Consider the following 18445-nt stretch of genomic DNA (forward strand, 5'->3'; position numbering starts at 1 on the left):
CCCTTTACAGGACGGAAAAATATATTAAAATCAGTATTCTAAGAATACAAACAGAAGAGGTGCGAAAACTTCTTCCTTATGAATGAATCTTTTTCAAGATCATTCTTACAATCAAATCTAGATACTAAAAGAAAAATATTAAAAATTCTAGATTTCAAATAATGTACTCATAAAGAGTACGTACAACAGATCCTAGAAACACTCTAAAATTCTCGAGATAAAACTTCAGCACTCTATTTTGTTTCCTCGAAATTTGTAGAGTTCTTGAGTCTTGAGTTTGGTATTTATAGACTTGCCAAGCTTCCACTCCTCAGCCCATGATCTGCAAGAAAACCAACCACAAGAGCACTCAAGATAATGGGTTAGTGGGTTAGTTAGGAAGTTAAAATAAAACCCACAATTAAACCCACTAATCACAACTTAACCCACTAAGTCATAACACTTAGCCCACTAAGTAATAACACTTAGCCCACTAAATAATAACTAAAATTTAGTTTGAAAGTAAGAGAGTTAAAAACACTTTTGTAAAATATAACAACGTGTTTCAAACTCCCCCTTTTTAACTTTCTGATCAAAACTAAATTTTAGCTAGAACTCCCCCTGAGATATTGCTAGAACTCCCCCTGAATTTGAAAATACCAAAAATATAGAAAGATCAATTCAAAACAAATCCAGCAAGATAGTCCAACAAACTTAAACAAAAAATAACCAAAGTGCAGTCCTAATTAAAGGTTCAGGGGAAAAATAAACAACAGATCAAAATCAAAATATTGTTCATGAAAACATTTAAAGTAGAATCTCCAAAGTCTCTTCAGTGTCAGCTGCTGCTCCTCCATCACCAGCACTGGATCCACTGCTCTCCTCTGCTTCTTGATCTTCACCCTCATTCTTTGCTCCCCCTTCATTGACTCCTCCTTGCCCTCTGCCTCTGGCATCCAAAGGGTGAGAAGTTCCAGCTGCAGCCTCATGACCTTTTTCTCCCCCTTTTTGATCAGAAAGAGCCTTTTGGAGCATGTCCACCATGGTCTGGTGATAGGTAATCTGAGCTAGAGAGTGAGTAAGCTGCTGTAACAAAAAATCTCTAGGAACAGACACAAGAAGGTTAGAAGTGTTGTCAACATTGGGAGCAACACCTTCAGTACCCAGATTATTTTGACCTGATTCACTTGAGAGAAAATTATCTCCATTCCAGGCAAGGTCTTGGACATGAGGAGCTCTTAGAAAGTTTTGAGATACAGTGATCATGCCTTGTGGAGTGTGAAGATACTCAGAGTCATCTTGGCCCAAGTTTTGAGAGAGTAAAATGGAATAGATGAGAGAAGGATAAGGAAGATGAGTAGAGGGTGAAATTTTCTGGGCAAGATGACCTATAGTATTGAAGAAGAGTTTGCCAAAATCAACTGGTAATCCCATCCCCAATTTGTACATGAGTACTGCATGAGGTTTAGTTACCACAGAGACATTTTTTGGATGGAATCCAATTAGTCACTGTGAGTCTAAACAGGACAGAGTAAAAAGCAGTGAGTTGGGAAACCTTAAATTTTCTGGGGTGTGCAGGCCAATTTCTTAAACGGTTTCCAGAGATAACTTTACAAACCTCATTAAAATCACCATAATTATCCTCATCTATCACAGTAGGAGTTTGTAAATGAGAGTTGATAATTTTGGGAGAGAAAGAGAAGATTGAATTTCTAACAAAAACTTTGCCAAAGTTTGGAGAGTTTTTCTTTAAAAAGGAGGTTTGCAAGTTGGCATAAAACTCCTTCACAACAATGGGATCATAGGAGCAGGCAATCTCAATTAGGCTAAGAATATTTCTTTGATGAAGAAAAGCTGTGATTCTATGCCTATCAAACTCTTCCTTGGAAATTTTCTTTTCCTCAATGAATTGACAATTCATGACTTGAGGACTCAAAATGGAATCAGATTCAAAATAAAAATTAGGACTGAAGGCATTGTTTACCTCAAAAAGGGTTGACAAATTCTTGCCATCCAAGTCTGGTTATTCTTCTTCTGAGGTGTCTTCATCTTCTGAATCTTCCAGTTCATCTGGAATGTATGCTGGTTCAGGTGATGCAGCAGGTGGGACAACATCTTCTTCCTGCTGAGAAGAGTCTTCAGAAGATTCACTGTCTGAATCTGAAGATGGCAATTTTTTGCGAAATGCAGCTAAAGGAACCTCCCAGCTGTCATCACTCTTCTCTGGTTCTTCAGCTTGAGGAGGAGATGTATCTGCTTGAACTGCTGCTTCTGCCAGGGTTTCCAGAGGGTCTGCATGAGGGATGGATGGAGTTTCTTCAGTAGTAGTGAACTCCTGAGCATCAACAATGGGAATGTCAACATGCTCTGCAGAAGACATCCCAGAGAAATCAGGCATTTCTTCATCCTGATAAGGAGCAGCACCCTCAGCAGCATTCTGAGGAACATTTGCTGAAACAGTGGGTGCAGCAGCATCTTCTGGAACAGGTGCCGCAACACCTTCAGAAACAGGTGCAGCAACACCTTCTGGAACAGGATGTTGAGAGGCTGCTGTTGCCATGCTGGGCTGAGATGTCTCCCCCTGAGTTGATGCTAGGGGAGGTGAAATGTTGGATGATGACTCGGAGGAGCTGGAGGATAGAGCTTGAGCCTCTGCTGCTGCAAAAGTAGGATCCCCTGCTTCATCATCAGTTTCTTCATCTACCAAATGGAGGCCTCGTCGTGGATTTGGCCGAACTGGAGTGCGGCCACCTCTGCCTCCTCTTCTTCCACCTCTGCCTCCTCTTCTGGGAGAGCTTTCTCCCCTCCGGCGTTGTGGTCCAGCCGTATTCAGATCTGGGAAGGGGTTCATGCGCTTGGACCGGCGAGTTGGAAATCTTCCGGCAGTGGAAGAGGGACCCACGAAATCGAAATTGTCTGGGTCAATCGGATTCAGCTCGTCTCCCGGTTCAATGTAGCTGATAGGAAGAGCATCAAGGTTGACCGGATGAACAATGATGGCCAGATTTGGTTATGCCGGTTCAGGTGCTGCAGCATCGTTGTGGACATCATCTTCGGCTGGAAGGGGATTTCTAGGTGGAGATGCCATGATACAGTAGATAAAAATTTCTTCTTTGTGCTTTTGATTTGAAGGTGTGAATTTTTGAAAGATTAAGCACGAAATTTATAAGCCCTAATTTTTGCTGAGAAAAATCGAAGTGGAGAAGATGAAGAAGTGGGGTGCGTTTTTCTTGGAGAAAGTGTGATTAAGGAGAATAACACTTCCTTTGGCAGTTTAAAGCAAAACGTGACACATGGCACAATAAGGAGTGGACTTAGTGGAAAATAAAAGACTAACCCATGAACCCCATGACCCATATAAATAGTGATAATTCAATATAAATAATAAGAATAATATTTATCACTCACGAAATATTCACAAAAATAGAAAAACCGATTTATTAATGATTAATAGTATGAGAAAAAATTGGCTAACATGCATAGATTGTATTATATATATATATATATATATATATATATATATATATATATATATATATATATATATATATATAAATATATATATATATTTTTTTTTATATATATATATATATATAAACTCTTATTTTCAAGTCAAACAATTCACATGGAACATGATCAAGTGTTCAGTTTGAAGGTTCCTCAGTTACTAAGATATGACTATCAAAATAGAGGAGTTTGACTTATGTGAGTGTAATTATTCCCTAAATGTTTACATGAAGCATGATCACGTTTCAAGGTGAAAGACTTCCAGTTACTTATTTAGAAAAATAATTCATCACAGTGAAGTCATTATTTAAAGAAGCTAAGCTTCAATAAATTATGTTGCAGCTTAAGATATTTGATGAGGTGCTGCAACATTTTTCAGGACATGTTTATTGAGTACACATCCCGAGAGATTTTCTGAGTTTAGAAAACCTCTCATAATCTAATGCCTTTGTAAAGATATCAGCCAGCTGATCTTCTGTAGGAATGTACTTTAAGCACACTATATTTTTCTCAACTATATCACGAATAAAATGATGTTTAATATCTATGTGTTTAGTTCGTGAGTGTTGAACAGGATTTTTTGAAATGTCAATAGCACTTGAATTATCACAATATATGGTCAGGGTATCACTGGTCAACCCGTAATCTCCCAACATTTGTTTCATCCAAATTAGTTGACCACAACACCCTCCAGCAGCTACATATTCTGATTCAGCTGTTGATAGAGATACACAATTTTGCTTTCTACTAAACCAAGAAACCAGATTATTCCAAAAAAAAAAACATGCACCTGAAGTGCTTTTTCTGTCACTAATATCCCCAGCCCAATCAGAATCACTAAAACCTATCAAGTTTGTGTTTGTGTCTTTGAAAAACTGAATCCCTAAATCTACTGTACCTGCAACATACCTAATAATCCTCTTCACAGCTTTAAGATGAGTGACTTTGGGATTAGCTTGATACCTGGCACACACACAAACACTAAACATAATGTCAGGCCTGCTTGCTGTTAGATACAGAAGGCTTCCAATCATGCTTCTGTATAGAGTGCTGTCAACATCTTCTGCAACATCATCCTTGGACAGCTTTTGACTGGAACCCATTGGAGTTTTCATGTGCTTGGCTGACTCCAACTCAAATCTTTTGACCAGATTGAGAGCATACTTCTTTTGATTTACAAACATTCCTTCACCTGTTTGTTTGATTTGGAGTCCTAAGAAGTAATTCAACTCCCCTACCATGCTCATTTCAAAAGTGTGAGACATAGAATCTACAAAAGACTGTAAAAGATTAGCACAAGTAGACCCAAAAACAATATCATCAACATATATCTGAACAATAATGATATGATTATTTGTTCTTCTAATAAATAGAGTTCTATCTGCCTCTCCTCTATTGAATTGTATGTCAAGTAAGAAGTCAGTGAGTCTTTGATACCAAGCTCTAGGAGCTTGTTTAAGACTATACAGTGCCTTCTTAAGCTTGAAAACATGATTAGGCTTGGCAGAATCTTCAAAACCCTTGGGTTGTTCTACATATGCTTCCTCATTCAGAACCCCATTCAGAAATGCACTTTTGATATCCATCTGATACAGTTTGATTTTAAGAAAGCAAGTTATAGCAAGAAGTAATCTAATAGATTCAATTCTAGCTACTGGAGCAAAAGTCTCATCAAAGTCTATACCCTCAATTTGGGTATAACCTTGTGCTACTAACCTAGCCTTATTTCTAACCACTGTACCTTTTTCATCAGTTTTGTTTTTGAAGATCCACTTAGTTCCTATCACATTTACATGATTTGGTCTGGGAACTAAGTACCAAACATCATTTCTGATGAAATGATTCAACTCTTCATGCATTGCATTTACCCAGAATTCATCCTTCAGAGCTTCTGCAATATTTCTTGGTTCTACTGAGGACACAAAACAAGTGGTTCCAGTTAGTGCACATTCAGAAGATAAATTTGCAAATCTTACCATATCTCTGTAGTTTACTCTCTCTTTTCTTCTGGTCCTCATTCCATCAAAGATATCTCCCACTACTTGAGTAGATGGGTGATTTTTCTGAATTCTACTTGAGGGTTCCTTTCTGCAGACATCAAGGGTTGGCTGCAATTCAGTTTCTGGATGGTGTACTGAGTCCGATGTGGCAACACTTGGCTCAGCACCTTCTTCTCTCGGACCTGGACTGTCTGTATCTGGATCATCTGTGGTAGAAATGACTTCTTCGGTTGTTTCTCTTTCAGCAATTAAATCATCAACTTCATCTTCAGCTGTTTTACTGCGAAGATCAGCAAAATCATCAAATACCACATTTACAGATTCAATAATGGTTCGAGTTCTTAGATTATATACTCTATAAGCATGACTGTTGTTAGAGTATCCCATAAACAAACTCAAATCACTTTTTGAATCAAATTTAGCTAGATGATCTCTATCATTTAGAACATAGCAGACACATCCAAACACATGCATGTATTAGAGATTAGGTTTCTTACCATAAAGAATTTCATATGAAGTCATCATAGATCCTAATCTTAGATACACACGATTTGAGATGTGACAAGCTGTAAACCTCTTAGACAGATTTTTTGCACTCATCATCACCCTAGCCATTTCTTGGATGGTTCGGTTTTTTCTTTCAGCAATGCCATTTTGCTGAGGAGTTTTTGGAGCAGAAAATTCATGCTTTATACCCTTTTTATTACAAAATGCAAGAAATAAAGCATTCTCAAATTCCTTTCCATGATCAGATCTAATTCTACGAACAGAAGCTTGAAATTGAGTTTTCACAAACCTGTACAGATTTCTGAACACTTCAAAAGTGTCTGATTTTTCTCTTAAAAAATACACCCAAGTATACCTTGAAAAATCATCAACACATACAAAGACATATTTTTTACCACCTAGACTTTCTACCTCTATAGGACCCATAAGGTCCATATGTACAAGTTCAAAACACATAGTGGTACCAACGTGTTGCAGCACTTTGTGTGGTACTCTGGTTTGCTTTCCCTTCTGGCACATTCCACATATAGGAATATCCTTGATCTTGAGGTCTGGTACTCCTCTTATGGCATTGTATTTGTTGAGCAGCTTCAGATTTTTGAAGTTTGTGTGTCCTAGCTTCTGGTGCCATAGCTCTACTTCACTTACTCTTGAGCTCTTGCAAGATATGGTGTCACCAGTTTGATAGCAATTATCCATTGATCTGGAACCTGTCAATACACAATGATTTTGATTATCAAACACAGAACAACAGTATTTATCAAACTCTACACGTAGATCATCATCACACAATTGACTGATACTGATGAGGTTTGACCCCAATCCTTCAACATGTAGGACATTTGAAAGTTTTGGGAGTCCCTCAATACTGAGTGTTCCACGTCCAACCACTTTGCCTTTAGCTCCTCCTCCATAGGTTACACGTCCTCCATTAAGTGTGTGGTAGTTTGATAGAAATTCCTTTGTTCCAGTCATGTGCCTAGAGCATCCACTATCAAAATACCATGAACCTGAAATGTTAGCATTTAAAGAGGTGTATACTGCTTTGCACAAAAGTTTACCTTTGGGAGTCCATATTTTACACTCTTTTTTGGTACATTCTACCTTTTTCTTTGAAGTGTTCCCTGGAGTGTTGTGACTTATTTTGTACAACATTTTGTCACTACTGAGTTTTTCACAAAATGGACGAATATGTCCTGGTGAGAAGCAGTAATGACAAATGTATCCTCTTGTTCTGGACTCTGAAGTGGTGACTGTGAGATTCCTGAATTCCTTCCCATTTGAACCCTTCTCTTTGACAAAGACAATTTCTTTCTTCTTTACTGGCTTGTGTTTCTTCACTTGTTTCTTGAACCCTAGACCTTCCTTTTTGTTGTACTTTTCCAGTGACACAATCTCTTCGAGTTTAGTTGTGCCGGTATTCATCCTCTTGATTGCTAGAGTTGCTTCTTTGAGTTCATCTTTCACCTTTGCCAGTTCAAGATCCTTTTTGGTGATACCAACCTCCAAATGTGTGATTGTTTCTTTAAGAGAAGAATTTTCCCTGTTGGCTGCATCTAGAGCTTGAGTCTTCTTCTCCAAGTTTCTGATCAGCTTTTTACACATTTCTTCATCATCACTGACTGCTTCATTACTGGATTCTGATGCATTCACAGAAATAGAGTTTAAACATGTATAATGATCAGTATTTAACTCACAAACTGAAAGTGTTTCAGAAAGTGTTGCAGCATCCAGAGAGACTCCTTGGGATTCTGTTTCAGAGAAATTTCCAGTGAGATATCTGACAGAAAGAGCTTGTTTAGAGGATTGTTGTTCCTCTGTCTGTTCAGGTTGTTCTTTCTCCTCATCACTGACAGCACAAATCAAACTCATTCCTCTTCTTCTCAAGGTATTTGCACATTCATTAGCATAATGTCCAAACCCTGAACAAGCCCTGCATTTAATATGATCCAAGTTAGGTGGTTCAGAATTTGAACGAATAAATGAAGAATTTTTTAAAGTGTTCTGAGAATATGTTTGAGGAAATGTTCTCTGTGGAATAGATCGGTTCCGGGGCTGAGTTTGTCGATTTTGTGGAGAGCCTTCTGGAAATAACTGTCTGGGCTTAATTCCACTTCGTCTGTACGCCCTATTGAATTTCTGAATTTGAAATGCCACATTGTCGAGACATTCTTCTGCATCATCATCATATTCCAGAGCAACATCTTCCTTTTCTAATTCTGCCTGGAGTGCATTTGAGATAGCCTTTCCTTTCTCCTTTCTTTGATCTTCGAAGTTCATCTCTCTGGACTTGAGACTCCCAATTAACTCATCCAGCCGTAGAGATGATGTATCTTTAGCCTCCTCAATAGCAGTAACCGTCATGCTGAACCTTTCTGGAAGAGTTCTCAATACCTTATTCACTAGTGTCTCGTTGCTCAAGGGACCACCTAAGGATTGAAATTCATTAGCCAAATCAATCAACTTCTCATTGTACTGAGAAATTGTTTCAGTTTCCTCCATTCTCAGTCTCTCAAATTTGGAAGAGAGTAGTCTGAGCTTGGTTCTTCTGACACTATCTGATCCCTCACAATGTAGCTGAAGAACTTCCCAAGCATCCTTTGCAGAAGTGCATACAGAGATTAATTTAAACATTGTTAAATCTACTGAATTGAAAATTGCATTTAACGCCTTTGAGTTTTGGTTAGCATTTGATAGATCGTCTGGTGTCCACCGTAATTCTGGAGTTGGAAAAACATCTCCGTCCACATCTGTGATAGATGGTGGCTTCCATCCAGTGAGAATAGATCTCCATGCTCTCTCATCAATGGCTTTGATGTACGCCCTCATCTTGACTTTCCAGTAGGTGTAGTTCGTGCCATCAAGTACAGGAGGTCGCATAGAAGCAGTCATCTGAGTATCCATCACGAATTCGTTTCTGTAAAGAAAAAAAAGGAACAAACACTTAGTATACGTCAACTGTTGGCTCTTGATGCCAATTGAAAGAATTTATGGTCCCGAATTCGTATTATACAGAGATGTTATCTGAAATGTTATGACACTTGAGACAACATGCAGCGGAAATATAAGGATTAAAAGACACTGCTCAGAATTAAAAAAATGTTCACAAGTAAAGACTTGTGAACTTGCCCTTTACAGGACGGAAAAATATATTAAAATCAGTATTCTAAGAATACAAACAGAAGAGGTGCGAAAACTTCTTCCTTATGAATGAATCTTTTTCAAGATCATTCTTACAATCAAATCTAGATACTAAAAGAAAAATATTAAAAATTCTAGATTTCAAATAATGTACTCATAAAGAGTACGTACAACAGATCCTAGAAACACTCTAAAATTCTCGAGATAAAACTTCAGCACTCTATTTTGTTTCCTCGAAATCTGTAGAGTTCTTGAGTCTTGAGTTTGGTATTTATAGACTTGCCAAGCTTCCACTCCTCAGCCCATGATCTGCAAGAAAACCAACCACAAGAGCACTCAAGATAATGGGTTAGTGGGTTAGTTAGGAAGTTAAAATAAAACCCACAATTAAACCCACTAATCACAACTTAACCCACTAAGTCATAACACTTAGCCCACTAAGTAATAACACTTAGCCCACTAAGTAATAACTAAAATTTAGTTTGAAAGTAAGAGAGTTAAAAACACTTTTGTAAAATATAACAACGTGTTTCAGTTTGCTCGATACAACAAGTTTGAAGTGTGTGGAACATTGAAAAATAAGGAGTTTCTTGAGTCGAGTAACGTGATATGCTCGTTGAGCTTTGACCGCGACGAAGAGTTCATTGCGGTTGCTGGGGTTTCGAAGAAAATCAAGATATTCGAGCTCGATTCTCTTTTGGATGAAAAAATCGACGTTCAATATCCGGTTCTTGAAATGTCGAATAAATCGAAACTTAGTTGTATTTGTTGGAATAAGTACATCAAAAACTATTTGGCTTCAACCGATTATGATGGATTGGTGCAGGTATGTTTAAAATTTCGTGCTCGATTATATTCTTGAATTATATTTTTATTTTGTAGTTAATTAAATTATGGATCATCATGTTTTCAGATGTGGGATGCGAGCACCGGAGAATTATTTGCCAGATACGATGAAAACCGGAAGAGAGCGTGGTCGGTCGATTTTTCCCACGTCGATCCGACAAAGTTTGCTAGCGGTGGAGACGATTGTTCTGTTAGAATATGGAGTATCAATGAGGTATATTATATCTTTCGTATCGGAGGAAATTGGAACGAAATTTTTGCATTCCGCAGATTTTGATCCGAATATCGATGTGAGACAACATTTTTTCATTTTTATTCCGATTTGTGATTTTTCCGATGTTTTCTAAACGGAATTGGAATACATATTTGATCCTGATTTTCTGTCCGATTTAATTATCGAAATATTTCCGAAAGTTACACATAGTAATATCAGTATCTTTATTATGTATATTAAAAAATTGGACATTGTGAATTCCGCCGAATCCGATCCGATAATTTCCGACTTTGGAACAAGTTTTTTTCCCTACAATTTCCAAAATTCCGATTTCATTGGAATGAAATGCGAATTTGTTTTCTTCTCTTTTTTCCGAAATTTCTAATTTCGGTCCGATCTGTTCGATTTCCATTCCTAATCTTTAGTCATTAATGAATATTGACAATAAAATTATAAAATACGCACTATGTTGCCTTCACTACTGCATATCTTCACTTTGATTGTACAGAGAAACTCACTCGACACGATTTGGAACCCCGCCAATATATGTTGCGTACAATTCTCTGAATACTCCTCTCATTTAATGGCATTCGGATTCGCCGATTATAAAATCTACGGCTACGATTTGCGTCACACGAGAATTCCATGGTGCACGTTAGCGGGCCACAAAAATGCCGTTAGCTATGCTAGGTTTTTGGATCCGGAAACTATCGTATCGGCACTGACGGATAATACGTTGAAGTTGTGGGATTTGAAGAAAACAAGCTTAGAGGGATTATCCTCCAATGCTTGCAATTTGACCTTTAGTGGACATACTAATGAGAAGGTAAATTAATTTTTACCTAAGCCCATAAATTAATTTTATTTTTTCTCTATTTAATTTATTTTTTTATTTTTTTGGTTTCTCTAACTTTGTATCTATCTATGTAGAATTTTGTTGGCCTGGCAGTGTTGGATGGATATATAGCTTGTGGTTCTGAAACTAATGAAGTGATTTTTTTCTTCTTCTATTATTACAAGGATGTATCATATGCTAATTAATTGAATATTTGTTTAGGTTTATGCTTTATTATCGATCGTTGCCAATGCCGATTACTAGTCACGAATTCGGATTATCGGGAAACGAGACCAGTGAAGGAAATGGGCAATTCGTTTCGAGTTTGTGTTGGAGACGAAAATCGCAAATGGTTGTTGCTGCGAATTCAAGTGGAAGCATAAGGGTATTGAAATTGGTTTGAAGACAAGAGTTTTCATTTTTCGATTAATTGTGGAGATGAACGAACAACTTCCGTATGAATACGAATACAATTTTCTGCCCAACACTTGCAGCTATTTAAAACTTGCACAACATCAAACTAAAACGAGAAAAGATAAGAGCAAAACCTTAGCTAATTCGAGTGCTAATTGACCTCTAAGTAGCACTCGTCGTCTCAATTGAAGAATTGGCCGTCTCGATTGAAGATTTGGCCGACAATATTCTTTCCAAAGTGACACCCGTGGTACCACGATTAGCAACAAATTTGTCGACTAAAACTTTCCAAGAATCGGATTTAATTTCCACTTTACTAGAGGCAACAACATTAAGCACATTCGATATATCCGATTCGCATCCAGATTCACAAAGCCCTTTAATCAAGATAGAATAAGTCGATTCATTCGGAGGGCACCCTTTATCCAACATCTCCTCCAAAACCCTAATCCCTTCCTTCGCGTAACCCTTTTTGCAGAACCCTTTTATAAGCAAGTTATAAGTGAAAGAATTCGGGGGGCACCCCCTTTCCACCATGCAATCCCACAACCTCCCCGCTTCACACAACTCCCCTTTATCACACATACCCGCAATGAGTGTATTATACGTCAAAACACTGGGAATCGAACCCCTATCGAACTCATCAAACAACTTTCTCGCTTCCCAAATCTTCCCTTCGTTGCACAACCAATGTATAAGCGTGCTTAATATAGCATTATCTGGAGTACAATTCTTGATCAACAATATCGTCCACAAATCGCACGCTTTATCCACTTTCCCTTCTCTACACAACGCATCAATCACCCTACAACATAAACCAGAGCTCGGTACGTATTTCTTCTCAAGCATATCACTAATCATGTTCAAAGCTTCACCCGATTTATTTTCTTTACACAATGCCTCGATCATAACACTATATGTAACATCGTTCGGCTCGACCCCATTTTCCTCCATTTCATCCATCACTTTTGTTGCATCGATAAATTTTCCCAGTTTACAAAACCCGTCCATTAATACAGTGTATGTTGTTGCATCGGGCAACCACCCTCGATCTAGAAGCTCGTTGAAAGCTCTCTTAGCTCCCACCATATCGCCTCTATCCACATACCCGCCCATAATCGTAGTGTAGCTCACCACATTTGGAACCATAGCCATGCTCGGCATTTCATCGAGCACCTTGACTGCACCTTCGACGTCGTCCTTTTTACACAGAGCTTTCAGCAGTATATTGCAAGTGAAAACATTGGGCACAATATCGAATCTTTTCCGGCTGTTCTTGAACATAATGTGAACGGAATCGTATTTCTTGTTCTGAACTAGAGCGTTGAGCAGAGTGTTGAATGACCTAACTGACCTTTGAACACCGGAATCGTTGATTTGGAGGAATATTCTGATCGCCTCTTTGGGTTTGCTGGCAATGCCGTAGTTTCTGATAAGAGTGATGAAGAGATCTTCGCCGCATTTGGTTTGGGATTCGCGCAGTTCCTTCAATAGGGAGTTTATGGGTTCGAAGGCGCGGCGGCGGGAGAGCTTGTGGATGATGGAGTGGTAGGTGTCGTAATTATTGCGGAAATTAGGGTGGTAATTGCCGGCGTAGTGGAAAATTTGGAGGGCGAGATCGACGTTTTGCTGCTGGGCGATGATGGAGCAGAGGCGCTTGGTGGTGAGCTTTTGGGGCCAGGGTTTGATCGGCGGTGTCACGGTGTATGACTTTACGAGTTCGGATTTCGATTTTATGTTAGAGAGTAGTTGCTCGTCGTGGTCGGCGGCGGTGGTGGTAGTGGTGGTGGCTGAGTGGAAACTTTGGGGGTTTACGGCGGCGATGCGGCGGAGGGGGTGAATGTTCCGGTGTTTTATCATTGTGACGGTGGTGGTGGAGTAAAATTATTTTCTCAAAATTAAATCAGATTAGAAATGCCGCTTTCTTAATTTCACCGATTTTAGTATGTAATTAAACAAACGACTCTCTCTCTCTCTCTCTCACACACACACATAAAAAAAAACGAAAAAAAGAAAAAAATTAAAAATAAATAAACATAAGTAGAGTAGTTAATTAACTTAATATTCCTATTTTAACGTGACTTGGCAGCATAACAATTCAATTCTATGATTAAATAAAAACACGTGTCAACTCATGAGTGGAGTTCGAGATAGAAAAAATATACTATAAGAATAAAAACACAACGACTAAAATATATTAATTTTGTTGTTCAATTCTGTCTTCACTTCAGGTACTCTCAATTGTATGTTTTTTAGATTTTGTTTTTTGTTCTCTCATTACTAGTCACTTACTCTTGTGATTAATTATTATTTGGTTGTGTGATTAGTATTTGATCTACTTTTATTATTTGGCATATCATCAGATCTGATCTACGGGTGAAAATCAGAACGAAATTTTCGATTTGGGAACAATGTTTCGTAGTCCAATTTCTGAAAAAATAAACCAGATCGGAATCGGAACTCAACATAAAATTTTCGGAATTTCCAAATTCCGATCTAAAATAATTTTGAAAATTTCGATTCATTGTATTTGGATGTATTTAATAATTATTTTTCAATTGCGGATCGGGCCATAATTTATTTATTTTAATATAACTGTATTCCTGCATCTGCATGTTGTGTAACTTGTTATTTGTTTCTTTAATGTTGATTGCGCATGTGTTTGTAGGTACATCTATTTAAAAAAAAATGGCAGCAGAAAGAGTGGCGGGGTACGAATACAACTATCGTATCTCGGTCGACAATGGTATAGTTTTACGGTACAAATACAAACTCCATCGAGGAATGAAAACTCTCATGTTTGAGATCCAAACTAACTTCATCATCAAAACAACGGACGGTCAAGATCAAATCATGGACTCGGAAACATTAGAATGCGACTATGGCGGAATAGGAAAAGATAGTGAATCGTCTCTATTGCGACTTATGTTAACTCACCGCATGCTCGATTATTGGATGACCGGTTACGAAACACAAACATTCGAGCTCGAGCTGCTTGATTTTGCCAGACAGGCGATGGCCGACCCGGAACATGATGCCTCTCGACGCATAATCCCAGTGCTAGTCAACTTTGAGGTCCGAACGGTCCAGCAGAAAGACGAGACAGTGGGGGCAGCCATGGACCGGGCGATCCGAGCCGAAAAGTTGGTCCAATTGAGGTTGAATGACCGTGATCGTATTCCTCGTGATATTTTAATGTTATCGAAGACTAGGGTTGTGAATGTTGACCAAGGATTAGGGTTGATGCCGGTTTGTAGGATATGTACGCGGGGCCCGAATATCGGTGATCAGATATCGGTGGTCCCCGCGTGCGGACATGCTTTTCATACCCACTGCTTTGTTCGATGGATGAAATACAACAACTTCTGCCATTGGTGCGATGCTCCGGCATTTGATAATATAATTGATTGGCGTTACAAGGAAATGGGGAAAAAAGATAGGCCGTCGCAATACCGGAAAATTTTCGACGGTGTCGGAAAATATTTATTAAACCGTAAAAGTGACGGAAACTACAAATAATAAGAAATGTAGAAACTACAAATTGAAATTTCCTGAAAATAATTCTATCACTTGGTCAGTATCAATGTTTTCTTTCTGGTACATCCTTTTGTTACATGCAAATTTGAGCTTCCTGAATTCATGGAAGAACAGAGGAGAGTATAAGAAGAAGAAGAAGAAGAAGAAGAAGAAGAAGAAGAAGAAGACGACGACTCTGCAATTAAAGCGTGTTCACGTTTCTTTTAGTTAGTCGTTGCTATTTAATTTTTATAAATAAGACAGCGACACGTGGCGGAGGTGGAAGCAGCTGAAATCGTCAACTCAGTCCCCTCCCCCGTTGAGCGCTTTCTACGTTTTAAGTTCGTCTTTCGTCGAGATTCTGATCGGTGTTTGAAGCTATAATTCTCGATGTTTGAGCTTCCCGGATTGCTTTTATAATTTATCTTGTAATTCGTTTGGTTGGAATATATATATATATATTGTTTTCGTTTCAGTTTATGTTCACTTTCCATTTCGATCATTGCACATTTACAATGTATGAGACCAAAAAAATCATTCAAACACTTAATCCCATATCCGACTACGAAGTTCTGACTTAACAAGCTTCATTGCAGAAACAAATAGTAGTTGCAGATTCAACTGTTGATTTAATAGAATAACCACTATTCTAGTTGGAAACATTTGTATAGACATCCTTAAACACGGTTAGGTCTTACGTTGTGATCTACTCTCCTAAATTCTTGTCATTATGTCTTTAAATTCCTTGGTGAAAATGGCCCTTATATAAACCACCTCGTCGTTTCAATCTTTCTCACCACCTCTACGATACTTCAACAAACAAACGAAAAGAAAAAAAAAATGGCGCAAATCCTCGTTTTTCCGATGGTTTTATTAATGCTGATGTTTTCTCCTTCAAGCTACGCACAATGTGCTTATGAGGCCATCTTCAACTTGGGTGACTCAAATTTCGATGCAGGTGGATTTTACCCCGCTTTTCCATCTCCAAACGGCATGACGTATTTCAGCAAACCAACCGGTCGAACTACCGATGGAAGGCAGCATCCCCTGTATTGCAGCAAAACACGTCCTTATTCGACACGCCCTTTTTATTTGGCTGTTCAAATCAACCAAATGAAGCAATTTAAGGCAACAGTCGAAGAATCCAAGTCACATGGTAATAATAATTATATCCATATATAATATATATATAAAAAATGTCCATTTTTTTTTAATATTGTTGATACGAGAAACAAATCTTCCACAACCGCATATATTCGGAAGAGCACTCTACACAATCTACATCGCCCAGGTGGATGACCAATTGACCATAGCACTACGAAAGGGGAGATTGGTAAAAAAACCGGCACAAATTAAAAATAGAAAAAAGAAAAACGGCAAAGATTAATCTATATAATATATAAAAGTTGAATTCCACACCTAATTGATTGACATTTGTCAATTTCAATTGGTGACATGTATTCAATTTCATCACATGTGGCAAATTGATTGTTGAAAATAAATCATCAAAAAACATGTCACCATTTTCCAAAATTAAAAAAATATTAAATTATTTTATTATATATTTATTTCATACCATTTATAAAATGCTCTAAATATATCAACTTTCTTGGAAGCTCTAAATAATTTTATTTTTTAATTTAATTTTAATACTTATTAATTTAATTTGAATTTATCTAAATTCAATTTAAAATGTTCAGTTATTATAATTGTATGATTGATGGTGTTACGAAAATTTTGTATTTTAATTCACAAACTTGGATTGATATATAAAAAAAAAAAAAATTCAAATAAATCATTTGATATTAGACATTTTACATGAACATGACCAAAGAATATGTTTATCTTTTTTACTAATTTAATATCATATTCGTAATTATCAAAATTTTCCTAATGTTTGTTCCTGTCGTACATCGACCCCCTCACGGTATGATTTTTCACGGAATTCTTTTTATTCCGTGGAATATTCCCTGAAAAATGCAGATTCTACCCTGCACACGGTATTTGTTTATGGTATTTTTTAAAGACAAAAATTACCCTGAGGGGGACTTCACACGAAATATTTATTCTTCTTAAATAACATTTTCACAACTTTTTAGTATTATGGGGGTGTTTTCCGTAATTTAGCCAAAGTTCAAGAGGATTTTCATAATTTATCCTATTAACAACGATTATCGTTCTTTTCACGTCTTAACGTTTGCTTATACCATTATGTTATTTTTAATAATTTTAATGTCAGTTTGATAATATAATTAAATATTAATTTCTAATATATTTAATATGTGTTTTTTGATGTTTCAGTTACCACACATACATAAGGAATTTGATATAAAAATTGCGAGATTGAATAGAATTGTTTTTTATACAAAATAATAGATAATTGCAAAAACATTGATGCAAAATCAGAATTATGATTTTGATTACTATTTTCATTAGAATTAGGATTATAATTAATATTCATGGAATTAGTATTAGTATTAATACTAGGATTATGATTCGGATTAAAATAGTATTATAACTAATATTAGGATTATGATTATGATTATGATTAATATTAATATTTGAATTATAATTAAGATTATGATTATTGATCAGTACTACAATTAGTGATATGTATTAATATTATGATTATGATTAGCATTATGATTAGGATTATGGTTAGAATTAAAATTAGAATTATAATTAGAATTAACATTAGCATAAGCATTTGTATTATTTAGTAGGTGTTGGCCGAAAACCTACACGCAAGTGCACGTATCGTACAAGTAATATAGTGGACAATTAAGTCCGGATATCGAACCCACAGGGAATATTCAATTACTTAATCCTAGACGCTAAGTTCTACCAATTATTATCAAGCCCATCCTACACAGTCGACTTTAGAGAGAATTAACGAAATTAAACTAAATTAAAAAGCAAGCAAAAACAAGAAAGCAATTTAAAACGAAGATTTAATCAAAGTAAACAAGCCTAGAATTTTATTCTCCCCCCTATGTGATTATTACTCCCTCAATTCCTTCAATTATGCAAGCAATTAACCCAGATTATTAACCTGAGATGCTAAAATAATCATAACCCGCTTCCGCGTGTATTACGATTCTAATACTCTAGATTCAGTTACTATATTCCTATGCAATTAATTCAAGAACACAACATTAAGCACAAATCTCAATAATGGCTACCTAAGAGATTAATTATATTCCTATGTTAATACCACAAAGGCTCTTCTACCACAGTTCTAATTATTAACCCGATCTTCCGATTCATGCGATTAACAATAACATAAAAGCACATAAGTTGATCAAGTTCATGCACTTAATAAAACAAGTAGAAGAAATAATCCGGAATTAAAACTTGCATAAAATCATAGAATTGGGTTCATAAATCCCACATAGGGTTCCAAATAAAATCCTAGAAATAAGAAAATTAGCTACTCATGATTAAAGGAAAAACACAAATAAAATAAGTCATAAACGATAAATCTAT

At 36.8% G+C, this 18445-nt stretch overlaps 1 protein-coding gene and 1 long non-coding RNA gene across 2 annotated transcripts; one reads left to right on the forward strand and one right to left on the reverse strand.

Moving 5' to 3' along the window:
* Window positions 1-8606: 8606 nt before the first annotated feature.
* Window positions 8607-11217, forward strand: LOC148765229 (uncharacterized). Its single transcript, XR_016029713.1, has 3 exons — window positions 8607-9960; window positions 10048-11020; window positions 11125-11217. It is a non-coding gene; the product is annotated as an uncharacterized LOC148765229 (long non-coding RNA).
* Window positions 11218-11427: 210 nt separating this feature from the next.
* On the reverse strand, window positions 11428-13428 carry LOC105956352 (uncharacterized). The gene has a single exon (XM_012980201.2). It carries the CDS (start codon window positions 13301-13303, stop codon window positions 11606-11608), a length of 1698 nt encoding a protein of 565 aa, XP_012835655.2. The 5' UTR covers window positions 13304-13428; the 3' UTR covers window positions 11428-11605.
* Window positions 13429-18445: the final 5017 nt, after the last annotated feature.

Source organism: Erythranthe guttata, chromosome 14 (genome assembly GCF_056151865.1).
Source record: "Erythranthe guttata isolate IM_541 chromosome 14, IM_541, whole genome shotgun sequence".
NCBI lineage: Eukaryota > Viridiplantae > Streptophyta > Magnoliopsida > Lamiales > Phrymaceae > Erythranthe > Erythranthe guttata.

Excerpts from the sequence above, each read along its gene's own strand:
- LOC105956352 (XM_012980201.2), bottom strand. The coding sequence starts at position 13,303 with ATGATAAAACACCGGAACATTCACCCCCTCCGCCGCATCGCCGCCGTA.